The sequence below is a fragment of the Varroa jacobsoni genome, unplaced genomic scaffold (genome assembly GCF_002532875.2).
Source record: "Varroa jacobsoni isolate VJ856 unplaced genomic scaffold, vjacob_1.0 scaffold_1034, whole genome shotgun sequence".
Taxonomy (NCBI): domain Eukaryota; kingdom Metazoa; phylum Arthropoda; class Arachnida; order Mesostigmata; family Varroidae; genus Varroa; species Varroa jacobsoni.
This window is the reverse complement of record NW_019213936.1, coordinates 276,294-298,452: the sequence shown is the minus strand read 5'-3', so window position 1 is coordinate 298,452 and position 22,159 is coordinate 276,294. Positions and strand designations below refer to the sequence as shown.

At 41.9% G+C, this 22,159-nt stretch overlaps 2 protein-coding genes and 1 long non-coding RNA gene across 4 annotated transcripts in view; 1 reads left to right on the top strand and 2 right to left on the bottom strand.

The window, feature by feature from the left end:
* The window catches only part of LOC111265973 (uncharacterized), a 25,142-nt gene extending 18,842 nt beyond the window's left edge, over positions 1 to 6,300 (bottom strand). For both annotated transcript variants that reach the window (XM_022843060.2, XM_022843061.2), the window contains exon 1: positions 6,209 to 6,300. In XM_022843060.2, coding sequence (XP_022698795.1) covers positions 6,209 to 6,242 — 34 coding nt within the window. In that variant the 5' untranslated portion in view covers positions 6,243 to 6,300. The remainder of the gene's footprint in view (positions 1 to 6,208) is intronic.
* LOC147752740 (uncharacterized) lies at positions 6,283 to 15,088 on the top strand. Its single transcript, XR_015313268.1, has 3 exons — positions 6,283 to 6,360; positions 13,775 to 13,891; positions 14,043 to 15,088. It is a non-coding gene; the product is annotated as an uncharacterized LOC147752740 (long non-coding RNA).
* On the bottom strand, positions 11,422 to 22,076 carry LOC111265971 (uncharacterized). Its single transcript, XM_022843053.2, has 13 exons — positions 21,524 to 22,076; positions 20,708 to 20,824; positions 20,071 to 20,466; positions 19,559 to 19,774; positions 18,845 to 19,051; positions 17,945 to 18,100; positions 16,487 to 16,655; positions 15,478 to 15,728; positions 13,373 to 13,676; positions 12,777 to 12,970; positions 12,454 to 12,566; positions 12,153 to 12,279; positions 11,422 to 11,898 (listed from the first exon to the last, which is right to left on the bottom strand). The coding sequence occupies exons 1-13, from the start codon at positions 21,617 to 21,619 to the stop codon at positions 11,803 to 11,805; spliced, it is 2,442 nt and encodes an 813-aa protein (XP_022698788.1). The 5' UTR covers positions 21,620 to 22,076; the 3' UTR covers positions 11,422 to 11,802.
* Between the last annotated feature and the right edge of the window lie 83 nt (positions 22,077 to 22,159).

The following is a 22,159-nucleotide window of genomic DNA, read 5'->3' as shown; positions in this document are numbered from 1 at the left end:
TTCGTACTAGAAGGATTCATCCGTCTACAGTATTGCCTAGCAGACTGCAGGAAAGATGCTTTACATTAGTTTTTCAGTTGTACTGCTTAAATGTATGGTAGGTTAATATAGAAACCAGTGGGCCAGCAGGATGCCAATCGATAGATAAGCAAAAGTGCCATAGTATTTAGGGCTACTAGTCAGCGCTTCAAGTGAATGTTGCTAAGAAACAATCAATTTAGCTATGTAAAATCGTTCGCTTGATTTTTTTACAATACGCTGTGCAACGCGACGTGCGATGACATTTTTTATAAATAGAGTCCATTTATGTACTCAACCATTTGAAGGTTGTACTCTATTACAGTTATAGTCGGTCGTCCGTTTCGCCCTTCAAGCGACTCTCGGGGAAAAAATTGTCCAGTCAGCCAGAAGCAGCTTCATCCATTCGAATTATGGCGACCGCTGGTGGTTTACGAAATGTGACAAGCTACAAATGTCGTAGACCAAATACGGACCCAGAGGCACGTGCTAAGAAAATGATGTCTGTTGTGATGCCGAATTTAGCCTGCTGCTTTCTACCAGGGGTCCCCCGTTGGCAAAATACGGGACCACTGACGATTACTCTTTTTAACATCGTACTGCTGGCGTTTCCAGAATTTCTGAAAAGCTGAATGTTCTTGCTTTGTCCTAATGATCTAGATGGTACTCCTAATCGTGCCACTTTTCGTTCTATTGTCGCTTTTTGGCGGACAGGAGTGGCAAAAGCAAATACAGATAGATTAGATTGACAGAGAGAGTGAAAGAAAGAACGCGATTGATCAAAAAGCCGATCTAGACTCATTGCTTGGCCTAAGGCTGCGCGCCTTCACATATGGTAGGCTAAAAAGCTCTGGCGCAAGGTACCCATCGATAGGTGTTAGCTAAACGTAGTTCCACAATGGAAAACAATGGCAGGCTGAACGTCCATAGGTTCAATGAGAATACAGTCGAGTTTGTACCAAAAATAATCCCAAACATAGAAGTGTTGAAAGGGAATGCTTCTCGAGTCTAGTTAGGCTTGATCGTGAATGGTAAGCTGTTTATGACGATATCTTTACTTGATCTTCTAATTCGGATGACACGGCTTGAACAATGACGTCACCGATATTCACTTCACCACCCACACGCTATTCTGTTTAATTCAAGATACGACATCGTTTTCTGAATACTCCCTTTATTATCATGCTCTTATTTTTGGCACAATTTATGTGAAACCATTCTGTTTGTGTTTTGTATCGAAATTCACGTTTGCTTCTTCTTTTTGTTTTTTCTCATTATTTCGTCCTTCTGCTTTCTTTAATTTTTTCCCCGAATTGACTGAACATGTTGACACTGACTAAGTCAACTATTAGCATCGGCGCGCGGTGACGAGCTGGAAGACAACTCCCAATGCAAACGTATGAAATGACTGAAGCTAACTTCTAACGGTGTGCCAATGAAGGAGGCGGGATAAATTTAAAATTCTCTATCAAAAATGATGCTGCTAACGGCAGTGATATATATATATATATATATATATATATATATATATATATATATAGCTCGCCCCCTACACGATATATATATATCTATCGTGTAGGGGGCGTGCAGTCAGTGTATTTGGACGGAAGAATCAAATTCCTCACTTCCCAGTCTACGCCTATAGGAGTCGCTGTTGAAGGATTTTTATTCGAAACAACTTATCCGGCTACGCGGAAGAGTGTCGACTGCTAAAGAACGAGACATTCATTAGAACATCGAAAGCTAACCAGGCTTAACATGTGGATCTTTTATGCTCATATAAGTTTGTTAAGCTCTAATATGGCGACGGTTTTTTTTGCTTTATTGCAGGAATACAAGAACCTGTCATGTCTTAAATTTCCGTCGCGTTAAACTCCAAACTGTTTGAGATAAAATATACACGACTCTTTTACGGCTGTCGTCACAAACTAAGAAAAAAAATGACTGAGGTAAGTAACAGTCACGAAAAAGGACACGCTTCCAATAATTAGACAGGCCTATAAAAATAGACGAGTGAAGGCTACAGTGTCGAAAACAAAAAAAAAGTTACGCCTGTTGGTCATACGATAAAATAACGAGATACGAAACATAGAATTAACATGAGAAGAGACCGTACTAAGTATAAATTAACGCAAGCGCAAACAGAGATAACTAATTATTTTGCCAAGCAGCTTACGATCTAGTAGTCGATGTGAGCAGTTGGGCCGCTGTTCAACTACTGTGATGATAAATAATATGCTATATAATAATTCATTAAACCATTTCATCTTCAGCTGGATTAGTTGGGCGTTGGTGATCCTAAAATCACACGGACCGGTCACACAATTCGATCGTAGCGCAACTGACGCTTTCTTTTTTCCTTCTTTCAGCTGTACACTTTACTTGTCGTTTCGTTCCGCTAGCAACTGTAGCTGCTTCTACTATTGGTCCCCTTGTCGTTATATCTGGAACCCACCCCATGACCAGTCATGCTCACCTACAGATTATCATCAGCTGGACCATCATCAGGAGAACACGTATTTGTTTACCACTAAGTAAACTTAATCTTTCCGGGCCAGCCTTCTAAAGCTCATTTAGCCAAACCGCTTTGTTACGACGGTAACTGCTATCACTATTAAGCTAACTACTGCCTCTGTCTTGTCTTTCTCTTGTCGCTGGTCGTATCAAGTTCACTGGGTTGGCTTCACCATGGTTTTGAACATAGTTTTTTGAATGCTGGCAGCGGTATCGGGCCTGAGGCGAACTGGGAAGACCTAGTCGGTTAGACATCTGAAACCCAGGATGCATACGGACCAGCCGGCATACGCCCACTGGCCATTTATGCGCCGGACGAAACTGTTCGGACGAAACTGAACGGAGTTCATAGAGAGTGCGAACGGGCAAAGGGATCTGGCAGAGCAGAATAAAGATGTCCAGTGACATACTTTTATCCTCATCGAGTAGCATCTCAATGGAGTACAGCTATACTAGGGACGAATAGGTAAACAAATTCGACTGAGCAAGAATATGCACATTGGGGCGCTCTTATTAATACAAGACGAAGATGTTTTTAATCTATATGATATATAGGTTTGTTTTTTGTCGCACATTCATATGTGTATTATACATCTGCGACGCAAAATACATAACCTGTATGAATAATGAAGGCTATTATGAAGTGGATGCCATTTAGTTGAGCTATCCCAGTACGGACGAAGGCGTTGACAATAATAGAAAATAGGACCAATTGCCATCAGTTTGCCCTCTGTCTAGACGAAAAACCGCTATCTTCATTTTCGTAGTCGGGCATTAATTGAACTGCGGATTGAAGAATACGTACGTTATTTACATACGACTGCCAATTACAGGAAATCAAGTTCAGACTATTGCCCGTGGGGCTAAATTATTAACCTTGCATTCAACTACATCTAGAAAATTGTCGCCGTAGTGGCACAGGCTAGAGCGACGTTCAAATACTGAAAAACCTATTACTTTTCCTGGTGAGAAAAATTATAGTTGAACGGAACGTTTTTGGCGTATTCAAAGCGTTCTTATTCCTTGCTGCAAGGAACAATCCAAGATCGTGATTTTTCGTTTATAAGCACTTCTTATACTAAACAAGCCAGTATCATGCGAACGGTAAATGTTTATTTGAACGCTTACCCTTGCTTCTAACCAAACAAAACAAGTTAGCTACAGCTCACACGCCGGCAGCGTCTTGTAAATAGAAAATGCAAAATTAGGTCTTCTTCTGATAGGCCATCACTGGCATAGAAATATATGAACCTTCTCCTCTGCGTATGTATGCGATATACGCTCGTAAACGATGTCACCCGGTAACCACTCCAATGGAACTGTTTAGTTACGGAACAGAACGGAGGCATCAACCCGCTGGGACCCAAAGGGAATAACATCTGGCTGAGAGATCTGCCTGGTTCCGTAAAGATGGATTCTTGCTTACGACTGATTGGCACGAAGTTATGATTGTACAGGCTAATAGAGCTTGCAACGAATATGGTGTGTCAAGTGCACAGCGCGTCAATAAACGTATGGAACGTTGTCAGGGGTGCATCGTCGGGAGAAACATAAAAATTAATGGTTTGATCTCTACATTCTTGAATATATGTACATGTGTATGGCTTCATTCGACTGAGCTGGGGGTTCGTCGAGTATTTCTAGTTGAGGGCAGACGACGAAGACAAACTACGTAGATGGATGCCTGCGCTCGTTACAAAGACGATTTTGATAGATCTAATATGAATAGCTTCCGTATAATGCGTGTATATTATCATTACATGAAACGCGTATTGAAACAATAAAGAATCTTGTATTAATATATAATAATAGTAGATATAGTAATATTACTTCGAATTGTGAGTCCGGAATTGCGTGAAACGAAATTCAGAGATACACGTCAGATGTTTCAAAGTTTATAAGTTAGCGTATTACGACTACATGGAGTACGGGCTCCGACAAGTATGTGGCGGAACCACGACAAGCGACCAATGTACGCCAACAGCATTATTAATTGCACTTTTCCTATTCATTTTTGTGACCAATTTTATATGCTTCTTTTTTTTTATGTATTATAGACGCCCTTGTGCGTCACAATATATGTGATCCGTGCACGAATTGGTGAATCGTAACGATAGATATCGTCCTATAGAAAATATCGAAAAAAAAATCATGAAAGATGAAAAATGTATGGTTCCAGCTGTTGCAGTGCAACGTAACTGCCCTTATGAGGCGGCCTCATAAACGTATCACAGTCGATTGGTTTTTGTCATCGATCTTTGTGGGAAAAAGTTACGGCTCCATCTTTAGATAACAATAATAAGTCTCCAAATAATAAGGAAAGACATCATTTATGAATGTTGAAATAACGGATTGAACGCTCCGATCGATTGTATGGAGGCTTGTTTGAAATCTATTTTTCTACTACAAGCCCAATAGAAAAAAATAACCGGACTTTCACAAAAAAAAACTGTTATGATATATCATGATGGATTTCAATGCTTTTTTTGTTACCACTTTGATATCCACGTGACTGATACACGGTCGAGCCAGAGAACTGACAAGGCTTAATTACTGATGAACTATGATAGAGAACTACGTAAATATAACAGAAATCTATGCCTTAACAGCCCCATGCTGTTCTTCCCGCTTTGGGATGGTGCAGGAACTTTTTTTGACCTTTTTCGATTTCTGCGCGGAAGTTAGCGTGTCCGGCCATCGATAACGTTCCGTTGCGAACGCTGGCACTTGTGTCCTTGTGTGAATTAGCGCTGCATGCCCACTTCGATACCTACGTTGTTCAATGCTCGGGGCACTTGGGCCGGTGCAGTAACAGATCTGAGCGGTGGCTTTCACGCGTGCTGCCTGAATACTCGATGCACCCAACGAAGACAGGGTAATGATTGCCACCAGTTGTGTCACCATGTGTGTGAGCAGTCATTACAACTCAGCCAGCTTACGTTGATTAAAAGTCTACATGGAGGTAGATTAATGGCAAGAGATCGCTGCAAAAACTCAATGCCACTAAGAGCGCGTCGATTTAAAAGTTCACCGAGTTAACTGAACTATTAAAAGGGTACGGTGCTGTCTAAAAAGGATACAATATGGCGATTGCTCTATGCTTTTCGTCTCCAGAACTAACCGTCATATTCTATTTTGACGCTGACCGTGGAGACCTAAAAGGTCATGTGGCGGAACAAGTTGGCGGAAGTAGCATGTCAAATGTTTAAAACAGATACTGTTCTATGCGTAATGCTAGTGAACGCGCCTGAACTCAGGAACCCTAGAACTTCTAAACTATTAGTTCCGTTAATTTAACACATAAAATTTAATTTAACATAAAATATTTCGTATACTTTACAATGTAAGAAAAAAAAATATAACATGGCAAAGGTTGATACTTGACACGTTAGTTTTTTTAGATGCAACTCTCATGCGATTATGTTTTGGAGATTCCTGTGCTCACTGGGAGAATGCTATTCTTAAAAGGTGTAAACACGTTTTTTGTAACGTTTCCAAATTTATTTTCATTACAGAACAGACAATGGTGACAACCGCATGTGTAACTTACTCTTCGTCTGTCCGGGAGTTGATTCCATACTTATTCCACATAATTGATAGATAACGTACGATCCATATGAAAAAGCACGAAAGAATCAATTATGTTTTTACCTATTTATACAAAGTTTTTACTTACCTTCTTGTTCCGGCGTGTCTTCTACCATTGCCATTTGACGGTAACGAAGTTCTCGTTGTAGGCGCTGTCAGCACGATGTCAGCACGCCAGGAAATCGCCCGGTAACAGCGTGAATCTCACTGAATATTGACGAAATATTCTCAGTTGGTACAGTAAGTATAGATGATACACAGAGATCTGTTAACGCGACATAGTAATATTGCGGCAAACATCACACGAGAACGGCGGCGACTACGATACTGTTACCCTGTAAAATCAAACATGATCCCCTTGTTACTGTTGTATGGGCATAATTATTAGAAATGTTACAATTGACACTCGGTACACTGTCTATTATCTCTTAGCTTAGTTCTATATCCGACGAAGGTTTCGACAGGCGCATAGACGCGGACCCGTCGAGACCGATTTGTGTTTACACAGGAATGGCAGGCCTCTTTTCTGTGATTGATACGTTTTCAACTGATCGTCCTCACCGTTAACGAAGCCGTTACAGTAGGAACTAAACCGCGTAAATATTTTAATTGGGCTGTGACATTAATAGTTGTGTATGTAACATATTGTATAGTTTGACTCGTGGCTTTGCGACGTTGTCTAACGCGACCGTTTTTCGTATCACAATTGCCATCTATCAAAAAGACGCGAAACAACAACAACAACAACAACAACTTCGAGAACGATGGTAGCGACACACAGGGCAGTGGAATCACGTGACACCCGTTATATAGTTTATAGTAATGTTTGTTATGAACCTTCGCCGGCCCTTTTTGAGGCCGTACGCCGCTGCATCCAGTAAATAGGATCGATTGTAGAGCAACGATACAACTCATGGGCGGCCAAGGCTTACGGATCATGCCAAGTCAGGCGGAGCATGGAGAACGTTTGTTACAGTCGTTGTGCAGGCCGCCTATGAATCGCTGTCTCTATGAATGGCTGATGCGGTATGCGTATGGATATCGTCTCCTCATGAACCTGTTCTACTAAAAATTTTAGGATATATATGGCACTCGACGACATGTTGCTTTGCCAGTACCCTGTACTCAGTGTGGTCTCCACTGATCTTCCCCTCGCTGTTTGTAACCGAAGCCTCTGTTCAGGTACCAAAGTGATGCGTTTCAGTTTCACTACAACGTCTCCTTAATGCAAATTCGGAAATTTCTACTTCCCATCATATAATTATTTCGAGTTGGTCCAACTCTGCTGATATAATACACGCACATAGCTGTGTTAAGCTATTGGAAAAACAAAAACACGCCTCCCGAGCACTGAGCAAACAAACAAACAGACACGACTGCCGAAGACAATTTTACCTCAAGGCTCCTTGATACTTGTTTGCGCGCACTCGAGTCCACCCTAGTCCACAATCTATTTCCTTCTAATAAACTCTACGCTGCCCTCCGACAGTCCTGACAGCTCTTGCCGTTCTGATTTTCTCATGCTGTCCTGGATGTCCAACAGGCACACCTCTTCCGAAAATGGGAGTGGCCCCGTCAACGGCGAAGATGACTTGTTCCATCCCGACAGCAGCTGCAGCTGCAGCTGCACTAGCGAATTCAACAATGCTGGAAACCACCGAACGCCTCTACAGGCCCCCCCTGCGCTTGATTTCACGCCCCCTAACCACCGCCGCTGCCACCACGACTGACATGCCGAGGTCATTGACATTGAGTTGGCATACAGACAGACGGAGGGACGGGAGAAACACACACAAATGCATATTTAGTAAAGAAGTACGGGTCTCCTTTACCATCTCTCACTCTCACGAGGTCTCGTGGTGTAGTGGTCAATACTGGAGATGGTATTCAAAAAAAGAAATTATTGCTAGTCTTGGGCCTTGTTGCCACCTTTCTCTCTAAATGGGGCAGCGTGTGGACTCTTTGCAAAACGTTCTGAAAAGCTTGGCAGTAACGCAATGGGCGGTGACACCAGTGTCGACAAGCAGCTGCTCATTTATAAGGTCGTTGTCATGGGTTGCCTTTTCTTCAATCGTTCCTGCTTGAGTCCTTTAGGGCTTTGTCCTCTTGCCTTCTATTTAAGGCTGACTAAAAGGCAAAGAGTGATTTTATACGTTTTTTAGGTGTCTTGTCTCCAAAACGAGCTGATCATCTATCTTAACTTTCCTTTTAGACTGCCCAACGCAGACATTCAGACTGTAGGTTGTAAATGGCTAGGTACAAAGGTATCAACGGTCTGGATTTTAAACGGCGTTTCGGCTACCCAGCCGTTCTTTTGGTAAGAGTGTCCATAAAGTAAACTGTAGAGCAGAAATGTTGGCTGGTAGAAAATGTGGATGCATACCGGTTATAGCTTCTCATTGCCTTGTTAATATCACGGAAAACAAGAAGCAACTAGCGTAGGCGTAGTGTGCACTGTTTTCGTTGTAAAGCATTTTATCAAGCCGACATTCACCCATCAGCGAAGTATTCGTTTTAGTTGAGTAGGTTTATCAAACTTACATTTTAGGTGAAACGCTAGTGTTCACTACGTTTTCGTAACTATTGTATCTTCTTTGAAGCTTCGAAGACAAGCCAAGTGATGATTAAGGGACGACGACCAATTAACTGAGACGACTTTGATTATATCCACTAGTCAAAATGGACGTTTTCGAACAGAAGTTGACCAAACGCACACGTTTCGAGTCACCAAAACGAATTATTGACGGGCTGACCACGAGCTGACCAGGTGGCAGCCAAAGCGGTACGTTCGCTGGCTACTGCCAAGAGCGCAGTTAGATCTTTTGTCCGAGCGTAATGTGTCGTCTTCAGTCCGCGCGGAGAAGTTGAGGATTGACGCTGACCGGTCTCACTGGAAGTAATTCTGATGCGGCGGTAATTTGTGCGAAATCGGTCACAGTAAATTTGCGAAGGATGACGATACGAAAAGCTCAGAGGCTTCTAGCCGTACCTACTACGATGCTAACTCATGCCAGTGCTAAAAAACTTCGACGCATATTGGTTTATTGTTTACCGCCTTTGTTATTTCTGTCAATATAGTGCGGCATAAGGCTACAAGCTTAACTCGTATTCGAAAAGATTTTTAGCTACTGTTTACCATCCAAGTTCCGCCTCGTTTAGGGCATATACGATAAATGACCAGCTCAAATTAGAGCACAGTAGGAACCTCTCACTAAGCTCATTCGTCGGTATAAGTACAAACTCGACACGCCATGTGGGTAACAAAGGAGTGCCCTCTAGTCAAGGATATGAGAGCTAGCTGTGTTTGACAACTCCTTTCATACTTCGATTTCACTTGACCGTAATAACTCATAGGACGAACACACGTCCGATGACACCCACTCTAAAACCGGATCACGACATCGTACTCCTCTAATGGTAATATTATCGATCGACTTCAGGTCACTTTCTCGTGAAAACACACAAAGAATGCGTAGAACAACAGCAAGAACGTGCTTTCTTCCAACACTTTTAAACGCAGTCAACTAACGGCTAGCTGAGCACAGCCCTAGATTCGCTAATAGTTTTGATCGTAGAGGCAGCGCCAGGACTACGGCTGGCTGTTAAGCCCACTACCATGCAATAGCTCTGCCAGTCTAACGATTCCAGCAATGGTCTCGGCTGTCCAGCCGCAGTTAATTCAAGCTTACTCTCCTTCCCGTCGCACGCGACGACACTCACCCTCAGCAACCGTTTCGGACCAGTCCACTAGTACTCTAACTATTTATCGGCTGTCCTACTTTCACGTCATGATGCGCATGGCAGTAAGCCGCCGTCAGCGCATTCTACGAGAGCTGGCTTCAGTGTTGCCCTACCGTCCTGCGGTACGCCTGCTAACAGATAGCATCTGCTATAGGTAGTGAGTGCACTGTACTTTGCCAGCGCGGTCCCCTCCCTGCCACTAGTGCTGCTTTCTTGTCCATAGCTGTTATTGCTGCAGCCGGTTTGCTCAGCAGCCTGCTGCGGCCGCGTCTCTCGGCATTTGTTCGCGTTTACGAGGAGAAAGTCCAAAAACAAGAGAGGGAAGTCCGAACACACAACACCAGCGACACGGAACAGCGCGGCTCGCGAGCAAGCTCAGGGACGAAGCAAACTACGAAGGGATGGTGTTGTGGAAGGGGACTAGCGGTAAAGGGAAAACTGACGAGCCTTAATGGCGGCAAAGGAATAGGCGGCGGCGGCGGCGTGGCCACGGCCTACCAACCACGACCCAACTGCGCTAACGAACTGGGTGAACTAACTTGATCCGTGTCTAGGCGGGATGAGTATGGCCAGTTTGGTTAATTGAGCTGGTCCAATGCCGGTAGCGAACAGTGTTAAAGAGCAGTAGCGGCCGTAGCGGCAAGAGAAAGCCAACAAAAGTGCTCTGTTTGGAGGGGAGGACTCACACGCTGGTGGTGAGGGTCGCGAGTCGGTGCGAGTTGTTTGAGCGCCATGGGCTCGACTCACCGTGACTCACCCTTTGTTGGAGTGAGGCACGGAGCTGGGGTGGTTCGGGCACGTAAGAACGCTCTTGGTCAGGTCATGTTTCTTGACGCGAAATTTTGCAGATCCCGTCAACTCTTTACAGACTACTACAACTACTATTACCACCACCACCACCACCAATATAATTTTAGTTGTCACAATTACCATTTGATAAGTTCGATTTGAAAAATCTTATTACCATATGGTTATGGATAGTAAAATCTGCTAATTTCGTCATACAGCGTAACGCAAAGGTGTCTTGATAGTTTGAGAAAGTCTCCTGACAGTTAGAACGTCTCTATTTCATGTTGCAAAAATGTGAGTTATTGAGAAAATTTAATCTCTTTGATTAAGTCTGATTTTTCAAATGTCATTTAGGTTATTTATTTGTGTTTTAATCTCAAGGCTAACATGGTAGAAAAGAACGTGTCTTGCTATTGCATTCAGTAAGTAGTAAAACGTAGAGTAAAACAGCAGTCCGACCATCGTGAGCATTATTACACTCCACTTCTATCATACACCCAACATTGATCTTCACCGTACCATGGGTACCATACAATGAAGATAACTATTCGATTATATCAGTAATAGACCCAAAAGGACACTGATAATATTTGCCTTTGGCAGCATGTTACCGCTTGGCTGTTGCAGTTCTTTTCAACGATAAAACTAATATGTTATTTATTTACCTTGATATATTTTAGATAAAGAAATATTGTTTTTATTGTTGTTCATCATATTGTTCGAACAACCTTGTATTACCTCAGAATTAAGAAATAACCACCAATAAACGGATTATTTTTCCATCTTAGATTCGTTTAATCAACATTTTCTACAGTGGTAAGGTATACCTATTGCTTTATTTACTAGCTATTTATAGCATGTTAGATACTAAGAACAGTTTCCGTAATAGTGCAATGGGTAATAAATAATGAATTTAAATCCGGCCATGTAAATACGTCACTTCGAGCTGGAAGAAGCCAGGCGTCTACCAGAATGCGTAACGGCGGTATGGGACGCAATACTGGAAATGATCAGTCTCCGACTGCCTCGAAAAGTCGCATGTTGGTGATACATGTGTGTCAAAATAAGGGAATTCATTCAAATTACGTTCAAGCTAATGATAAATTACCATTAGGTATTTATTCGTTATTACCATTATAATTATTATGATAATTATAGACAGAGCACGATCCAGGCGACAAGTCCGCAGGCGCATCGTCCTAAATTTACTCCTTTCCAACGAGTCCATTCCTCTGAAGTGATATCTCCCTAAAAATTATTCATATATTTTTATAGAAAATTTACAAGGCCAACACAATCTTAATTAGTACAATAGGGTAACAGGCTTACTACACAGGCGATCACGAATATCAATTTCTTCAGTATATCTTATGGAAATAAGCAGCTTAAGAGAAGTTTTATTATTAAGGTTCACGCAACGTGTCTATATTTTTTCTCTAAAATCTCATAGTGAAGTAAATCATAGTTTTCCCTCCCTCGGTGACCTAGACCTTGACACGTACCCCATACGCAAGCTTGTTGTCCAACTTCGTAACGATGAATCCAAGGATGAGCATTGCCGGATACACCACCGACGTAAACACGAATCGATTCAATCTATGCTCAAAAATGATCTGTTTGTAGTTGAGACTGAAACAGTCACCAACGGATGATTCAGTGTCACATAATGCCAGAGTCGAATAAGGTATCTTCATCGTCATAAGGGCACGCTTGTATTAAGTCAATTACATTTCTATAGATGCTATTTTACTACTAATGTAGCTGCAATTCTGGCTATCTCGCCCACGCTTAGCTAGAACTTACCCATCGAACGACGTAATTACGCTGACAATAACAAGGAAATAAATAACCATTTGAAGCAGCTGCGCTTGACCACCCGCATTAGTACCTCCTGAGCCGCCGAAGATACGTTTTACCTACGGTACAGAGAGTATACTTATGGAATAATATCAGCTACAACTTATTGTTGAAATAGAATGAAGTTATCGTCGGCCCGAATCGCAACTCAGCCCAACGTTGTTTTAAATATTCATGTCGTTTACTCCTGGTAGAAATGCGTTCGCTTCCAAGTTAGCACAGGGGTTCTTGAAAGGGGTATATTTTTGTTTATTATATATGTAACTTACCTCGTCGTCCTCGGCTGAGAGCAACAGCAACAGGAGGAATAAACAAAGTCCTCCGAGAAGCCCCTGGGCCGTTCTGCCCGCACGGGACAGACATGATCCGTACAATTCAGATGGAGCCAACGGCTTTACGGCCACCGAGCGAACCATGGAAGCACTGCACGGTGGAGGTGACGGTAGAGGCGCGTTTTGACGTTCTTTAATAATGAGAATGGGAGTGAAAGGTCTGAAATCTCCATAAGTTGCTGCTGAATCTGTCACTTGTTACATAACTATTGCACACAAATTCGTGCGACGAGCGCCTTTTTGCAGGAATTCATAATAACAACTAAACTTGATACATCCGGCCTTCATACGTATTTGTCAAATCAAACAAATTGTAATCAGAATGTGGTTATGATCTCGTCTGATTATATCGTTAAATGATTATGATAGGCAACAAAACACAGGACAGAAAAGTATTATGGAGTAAGTCCTACACAGGTTATGTTGGGGATAGGGCGCAGGTACTGATGAACTCAAACATAAAGAAAAGCGATACCTGCGTAACATTCAATTCCAATTAGATCTGAAATCCTTCGCTGACGATGGCTACTCACGCGTGAGGAAACGGTCAACAAAAAGTCTCGAAACGAACGCTTCATTATCATTCGCATGTTCTTCTGATACGGCTCGTGCTTCGATTGCATCCTGTTCGAGCTGAAGGCGGGTCTCGGATACATTGCTAAGCAACTGAAGGTCACTTGTGGGTCTTCCGGTTGAAGTTTGTAGGTCGGACTGCTGCGTCATCTGTATAGAACGTTGTTGCACTTGCTGCTGGTGTTGTCGTTGTCTGTCCATTCTCACCAAAGCTTTAGCCTTTTGCACCGCTTCTGATACAATTCGCTGCTCACCTATCAAACTCTAAGGATTAACAGCAAAAAATATAAAATATCAAATCACGTCGAATTGTTAATAAGTACTATATCTTAACTATTGTTCGTTTAAATCTCGCTTGACAGGTGAAGATTTATTGTAAATACAAGGGATACCAAACGGTTCATCCACCTTCGGTTGACTTCGAAAGGGCGTTCGATATGAGAACATCGAGGGACCGGATTCTGCTTAAGCTCACTAAGGCAAGAACTTTCTATAAACTCATTGTACTCATCGCTTTGATTATACAGGAGAATGGCATTACAACATAAAATGAGGTGATGGAACCGACTTCCTTTCAATAGGTGACAGGAACCGTTCAGGGTAATAACCTCAACTTTTTACTTTTCTCAGTCCTTCTGAACGATCTTCCAAGCACCGAAAGCGGACAGCACGCATCCACGAGGACGGATTTTACGCTCTACGGCGATCACTTTGCAGTCCATGGGACAAATCGCTCTGAGGTGACGTTGGTACGCCGACAGCAGCACGCAATGGACGTTGACCTAGAAGTCAATCTGGGCAGGATTAAATTTATGAAATTTCGAAAAACGAGACCTCTAACAATAGGTGACACGCTCCGGCTGCATTCCTCGCTTTTGAAACATGTGAAGCGATTTCGCTCCCCTGGGCTGATGATGATCTTGCTCTAGGACTTGTTGCACTGAGCGTGTAAAGGAACACGTTAGAGATGCATCAGTAACGAGCGCTGCCGAATAAAAGCCATCGCTCTTTTTCCTGAAGATGGCGATACGCCTCTTCAATATTAAGCCTACACTATTGCCCTCATATGGCATCACACATATCTAAAAGAGCTTTGCGGAACACGTTCCAACCGTGTAGCCTGGACTAGAGAAAACCTGCCTTTTCCAAGAGAGCTGGACCTGTATACTTTCTGCCGTAACCGGCATGTGAATTTGATTGTGAATGCGGGTATATCTGTTAAAAATTTCGAACACTAATTTGGCCTATAAGTAGTATGCCTTCTTATAATTCATACAACGAACGGAGGAATGAATGGTTGAGGTTGACACGGAAGCTTTTTTGCCTTCGGTGCTGTGGTAGCGGAACATAGAAGGACCCCCCCCCAGAACGAAGCGACATGTCATAATCCGCTACGCAGTGCATAGGTTCTATCACGTTCTATGTGCTAATCAATAGTACCATGGGCCGAGTTAAACCTGCACCTGTGTATGCGTCGGAGACCATTGTCCGCGGTACCACGTAAACTCATGTCCAAGAACACCTGTGTTGAACAGCTTGGTACAGAGTGAAAATGCGTAATCATAGCTCTATGCGCCATGTATTTTACTTTCAACATTTTTATACTATTTTAGAATGCTTTTATATTGGACAAGATACCTGGCAAAGGTTACAATAAATAAATGATACCAAACATTTACTAGATGAAGCACACAAGCTAGCTTCGTACAAACAATGTGTTATCATCAGACCGAAAACGTGCAAACAATGTGCCATATTCTCTAAACAACGTAAGTCCTAAAATGATACAGCTACAAAATGGATCTTAGTTGTAGAAACGGTGCTAATGTATTTTAAATCATGCAAAAGCCATTCTGGTCCTATCCTAGGTGTTTAGGATTTACGGTGCTGAACCGCCTGCTGATAGACTGCACTAAGCTTCCAAGCCAAAACTAGCAAGTTTCTTATTTAGTCGTCAATAACAGACGTATGGCAGGATTTAATAAACATGTTAAACAGATCATTGTAAGTTAGGCGCAGGTAGATTGCCATATATGTATATATCGACATGCATGTACGTGAATACCTTGGCTCCTCGACCAATCGCAGGTTCCGCAGCAGTCGTTTCGCTTGAAGCTAAGGTAGCGTCGTGCTCTTGAACCTGTTCATCCTGTAGCTGCTGCTTTCTGTTACCGAAGGGAAACTTATTCCAGGGCTTCTGTCCCTTAACTGCGTCTTCTGATGAAGCAACAACCGAATCTTTCATGTCTTTTTCTTGAGAGTGAGCGTCCGCCCGATCAGAGTCAATGATGCGTTCGACCTCTTCATCCTCGGCGTCTATAAATCGTCCGAAAAGAATAGCAGTGATTTGTCAGCTGCTTGGGCCCATCGAAATCTGAGACCCCATGTCATATCGTGAATAGAAAAATATTCCCAGAGAATTGGTGGGGAGAGCCGGCAAAGTGGGCAGCATGCAATGTGTGCTCATGGTTCTTGCGGTAAAGATATCCATCCGAATAATAATCGCCCACTTTCAAGGACTTTCGAAAGCACACCTAGGCGCTTAGGTTTGATTTAATCTTCAGGTTACAAGTTGTTATTGCCTTTTCGGAAAGTTCCGAAGGCCAAATCGCCAAAAACCAGTATTACTGGCTGAGATTTCTTACAGGTTTTTTAAAACAACCTGTCTATTTTTCGACTGACAGTCTGATTAATTGTAAAATACGAATAATTATTATTATTTAAATTATGACTATAGCATCTAGGAGGTATCAGAAACGACGAGGTCGGGTGTGATCGTCATTTTGCCGGAATTTTGCAGAATACGATTCACTGTAATCATTTCACCGTACAAGCTCGTATAGGAAGTGATGATGCCAATGTTCCCTGTCTATGTTAGGGGCTCTCTTATCCTAATTCGATGTGTGCTAACACCCATAGTTTGCTCGCAGCTTCACATGCATACAATAATCGATTCGTTGATAAAAAAGGCTTTTTGCAGGGCTAAAGCACAGGCAAAATATGTTAAGCAGGCTGACCTTAATGTGTACCTAATTAAACGAAGTACACTCTACGGGTGAAAACCTTGTTTTTACCATAATGGTGTTCGTCATCCTGTTGTGCCGCCATTGGTTGCTGCTGCTGTCGTTGTAGAGCTTTCGTCTCATCGACTTTAATGTCCTCCAGGGTTTTTTTTCGCCTCCATGGAGCTCCAAACGTTCGACGTCTTGCAGAATCGGTAGCCACAGTTTCAACGAACTTCCTCTGAAATAACGCATTGTCAATCGTTTATGTTTTCCAAATATATAAATATTATAGCTATTGAAATTTGCAACATTCAACAATATTTTTATAGATTTGATCAGCCAACATATTAGGTTAGAAAAAGTCCTTGCGCTTTATCTACTGATAGAAAAGAGCACATTTTTTATTTCTGTGTTCATGAGATGTATATATATATATAGATATATACATATATATTTCCCCTCATGGTTCGCCAGAAAGTAGCAAGTTTCGTGCCGAAAAGATCTTGCAACCATGTTTTGAGTTGTTTACCTGTACCGACGGTTAGGTCATGAAGGTTATTGTTCAGTATATGAAAAAGTTGAAAATCCGTCGGCCCAACATCCAGAAAGTACAGCGGGTGCAAGTAACATAAAGTCTTCAATTGCAATTTCAGTAGAGCAGCTTTGACGATGTTCGCCGTTTGCGGCCTAGCGTTATCGTGGAACAGAATGACATGCTCTCGTTTGTTGGATGTTTTCCCTCAAATATCCTAATTGATTTGGTGCAATTAGGTCAAGTCAACGTTTTGATCAAAGGTTTGGTTCAGGCCTCTGCGGTCCTACCAAACGCAAAGCATAATCTTTCTTGGATGAAGATCTGGTTAGACCCTGGCCCTTGGAAACATCTTGAGACATCCTGTTTAACTCAGACAGTCCAGAAAGTGCCTAAGCTTCAATATCTTGTAAAAATCCAAAGGGCTTGAGGACTTTAATGTGTAGCCACAGCTCGTCTTTTTGGGAGTTGTCTGTCGATCTTCACGTGGTATTCATCAAACTCAGATGGTCGGCCGTAGCGGAGAACATCATCTAAATCCAGAATACCATTTTTAAGCTTGTTAAATCACTCATGAGCGGTCGTCATGCTTCGGCAGTCCTTACCAAACTATAAAGGATGGACCCGATTTGCCGCTTGAGGTTGCTAAAGAAAGGACGAAAAAGACTTTAAAAGTGCAATATCTGCCATCCCTTTCATTAGTGTGGTCATCCGACTTCTTCAGAAGTAAGAGAGGAACTGAGAACTAGCGGAGGGTAATGCAACCAAGTCCGACCGCCTGTACTGAGCCTTACACTCGGCTCACACCAAATTGCTTCGCCCTAATGGTGTCCCATCATACATAAAAAAAAAAAAATATTATTCGAACGCTCTTAAGAAAAAAGGAGTATGGTAGCACCTCTGCACATAGACGAACTTAATGAAAACAAGCTTTAATGATAATTTTCTTTTCCAATATTTCTATAATGGCCTAATAATATAATATAGCGACGTACCTGTGCAACATCGTAGCCAGCTGATATCGGCTCAGTGCCCTCCTCAATGTTTTTTGCTTCACAATGGACGCTCGCCATTGCCTCTTGCGCTGGTGCAGAGTTCCTTCCACCTCGGAAGCGTGAAATGAATATTAGGCCTTTCCTTTTGCCCGTCATCTATATGAAATGCAATAAAAACACACAATAAGCTTTTAAGAATCTTTAAGACCGTTGTGCTCCAGAAGCTAATCTTTTAAAACCTTCGGAAATCAGAAAATGTACAAGTAAGCATTTCTTAAAGTTATGACTATAAAACTTCACGATGTATAGCTTGAGCGCAGTGCTACCTTTCAATATGCTATAAGGTACTGTAGCTTCTCATAGTTGTAAATTGTAGATTATAGTCATACTATAGGCAGAGAGCTAAGATGATGACATTCATCTCAAGTAATAAGCCAATACTTATTAGCCTGTGGGGAAATCCTATAAGAAACAAAATAAGCCTTTGTTTTTTAATACTCACTAAAAAAAAATATTGAATTTTTATAAGAACAATGATTGAGGACACCAAAGCAGGTTATAGTAGTGACCAAGTTGACTCATGGAGGTGCATCTACCACCGTGAAGCTGGATTCCAAAGGGCGTATATTTCATGTATGATTTTACTATATGATGTGTCTTCTAATCAGATCATAACCATAACGACCTTCGGAGAAGTATGTTCTAAAATATTTTTCGGATTGTCTAGCGAAGTTTTTTTCTGGATATACAGTGCATATATTATATTTTATAACTGACTTACTTCATTTTAATCGTTAGAGGGTACGCAAGTAAACAAGCTGCGCGGTTTACAATATTCTACGGACTGCGTAAATTACAACTTTTCTCTAGTGTTCTTTTGCCACTTGTGCCCGTACTAACCTCTTGTCTAGCGGAACATTTGGAATCATCTCTCCCTTTGGCGGGTCCCAGGTCACCTCTGTCGGCTTGCTCCTCGTCAGCCTGTGCAGTCTCGCTCATATTTTCTTGGCCCGGGGATTCTTTGTCCAGGTCCTTTTCTGATAATTTTCCCCGATTTTTTTCCAACCTTGGGAAAGAAAACCTCGACTTCCTCGAAGGCACTCCGACCTGTACGAAAAGCATACTTTCTATGCAAAATCCAATATGCATATCTAAAATTAAATTTTTTTAACTTAGTTAAATTTAATAGTTAACGACGTTATTACATGAATGTTTCGAATTTTACGTCTGGTATTGCTTTGATTAAGTGTTATTCGGATGGCTGGTCTCTTGCAGCAAGAAACGAAGTAAACTTAAACCCGGGTTTGAACCTCGGCCACCTCATTTAGTATCCCTTAGTTCAGTGGGTGAGCCTGTTACTACTCCATCATAGAGAAAATTATGTTAATCTGATCCCCTTGAATGATCTCACGTCCGTTCATAAGTGGTATTCTATTGGGTAGCCGATATCTTCAAGCTAATAACGCAGGTAATGGAGACACCTGAGTTGCACACAGCGAAGCACGCTTCACCCTATACACGGTGTTTTGTAACAGATAAGTATCTAAAACACTTTTTTTCAATTCCAGAACTGTTCTAGTGTTTCAACATGCTGTAAAAATAACATGAACATACCTGATCTAGGGCTTTTTCCCCGTCTATGTCTTGGCCACTTTTTCCCACACGATCAGCGACTTCTTGGGGCTGTTGGTCAGCTTTGTTGGGTGGGTCACTGTCATCAGCAGCTTCGTCCAATTGTTGATGTTCTTGGGTGTCCACCTGTTGTCGCTTACCCCCGAATCTTAGCCGAAATCCTTGTTTGACTTTTGGAGTAGATCTACCAGTTACTTCCTAAAAAATGGCAATTTGGTTCAAATATATTCAAATCGGTAAGACGATTTTTGCAATAGCGTCACTTTACTACAGCTGTCAGTATTTTACAAAGAGTCAGTCCCAAATGTTTTTATACCTCAAACGTCACCTTCTCTTACCCTTATGAGTTCTAATTCCTAAAAGAGTTTGCCAGGGCTACCTTTAACATTTTTTAACTAAACAGCATTGATTTTCATTTCCGTACAAAAAGAGCCTTTTATTTTGAAGAATCTTAGAAAAATCTAGCAGAGAAAACGATTTCTCCAAGAACATACCTGACCTCCACTATCCTTAGCACTCTCCTTGGCAGCTTGTTGCTGACTTTCGTTGCCTACCAGTTCCTCCAGGATTGCTTCCTGTTTTTTCTGTTCACCTTCATCACGAGACGATTGCTCCTCAAAACGAATTTTTCGTTTAGAGCCCGGTTCTCTTGACTGTTGAGTTATCTCTTCCTTAACTTCATATTGCTCATCTTCATCGTCTTCGTGATGTCCATAAAGGCCTGATAAAGTTCCCGCAGGACGCACCGGAGGAACCCGCGTCGCGCTAGCGCCCTTGTCGTAATCCGCATCATCTCTAATGCTACGAACTGCGCTAGAGAACAGACGAGGGGTGGGAGTTGGTGGCGATGGTGTAGTCCTCTGCCTATCAGGGCTGGCCATACCGAAAGTCTTAAATAATATAAATAAATAAATCGATGAAGTTTGCGTGAGCCATAAAAATCAAAAAGGGTCATGCACTTGACGTTGCTCCGTGTTGTTTGTGAACCACATGAAATACAGAACATAGAAAAAGAGCATAAGATAAATCTACAGCAGTTTATACTTATATTTTGTCTAAAATTGGCAAACATTTCAAAAAAAAATAAACGCGTATTATAGAGTACATAGGCTCGATTCTTATGCAACGTACGCCCTTTCGGGGAGTCGGTTTTTTAACATCTCGAGCTGATGATGGTGGTGGTGATTGATGTTCGTTGATCGACTCAGTTGAATCATCGTGTAGTTCTTGCAAAATGTCATGCACGGCCTGAAACAAACACGTGTCTTTCAATAGGTACATGCAGCTGCCAAAAAAAATCATCAAGGATACACTTTTCAATTGCAGTAGGGAAAATCGAACAAGGCTTCACAGTCAAGTGTCATTGAATGAATCGTTTTTCCTATTGATATAAATAGAGGATGGTCCAGTTACATGTCAGTCAAGAAGGACTGTTGCAAGGCGAAGCGTAAAACGTACTTTATTAGCATGCTTTTTCCCTTCCCGAAAATAGAAGAGAAATAAGAAAAACTCTGCAGGTTATTTTGTTTTCAAGCTGAGAAAGCGATTTATCGATAAAAGATGGTAGTGTAGTGAGTAATTATGACACGGAGACAATAGGGGGTTCGAGCTTGACTACAGATTGCCCATACACTATACGGCCAAAATATTGGGACACCCTTAGTAGGTGAGTGTTGATGCAACTCTAGTGACAGGCCGAGATTACTGGTTCACCATAGACTTTCAGCGCGTTCAGACGCGTTCTGTTTAAAAAAATGAATTCTCGCAAATAATTTAGTCGACATTCTCTACGACTTTTACCGCTGCCAGTACTTAATATTGGCTTCCTTCTTTGGCCTTATTATAACGCTAATTTTCTGAATAAAAATAATCCTGCTAGGAAAAAGACACCCTCTTGCGGTAGAGTACAATTATCCATAGGTATTTAGATTTGCAATTAAATCGTACTGAAGCCGACGTTTCATTCGTTATCGGCATAGTGAGAGCCTCTCGTCGCAATAGCCGAAGATCTCCTTTAGGTATCGGTGTTACAGGATCTCCCATAGATTCGTTCCACTCGCGTTCTGGATGATAATCATCTCGTAATTCGTATTACAACTAATGATTAAGTCACAGTATTAGTTGCTCGCTGGTCATTATTGATCAGCCCGAACGTTAATCTTCCTTTATCGTGTTTGGGCTTGGCCTGCAGAAAGCAACGTATAAAACCGTCTCCTAGCACAGAGTTTTTCCACACTCTGCCTAAATATTGCCACAAAATCACAGCACTCAAATTATACACGGTTATTTAATGAACGCTAGTAGGTCCGATTTAACTGAACTTGTAACATACAGGCATTTGAAAAAAGGCCAGGTCCTACAAAGCAGTCTCTTGGGTCAGAGTGACATAATTCGGTTGAAGAAAGTATAATTGTATAGGAACAAGTACAAATATTTAAGAATACGCCTGTTTAAGAGCAAATGAAAACACAATATTTATAGGTCCTACGATGACCTGTAGGGCTGTGAGCATTAATGCCTGCTTGTATCAAAGCGGGCCCTGTTGCTAAGGTAACCGTTGTGATCTAACAGACCAATCCGTGC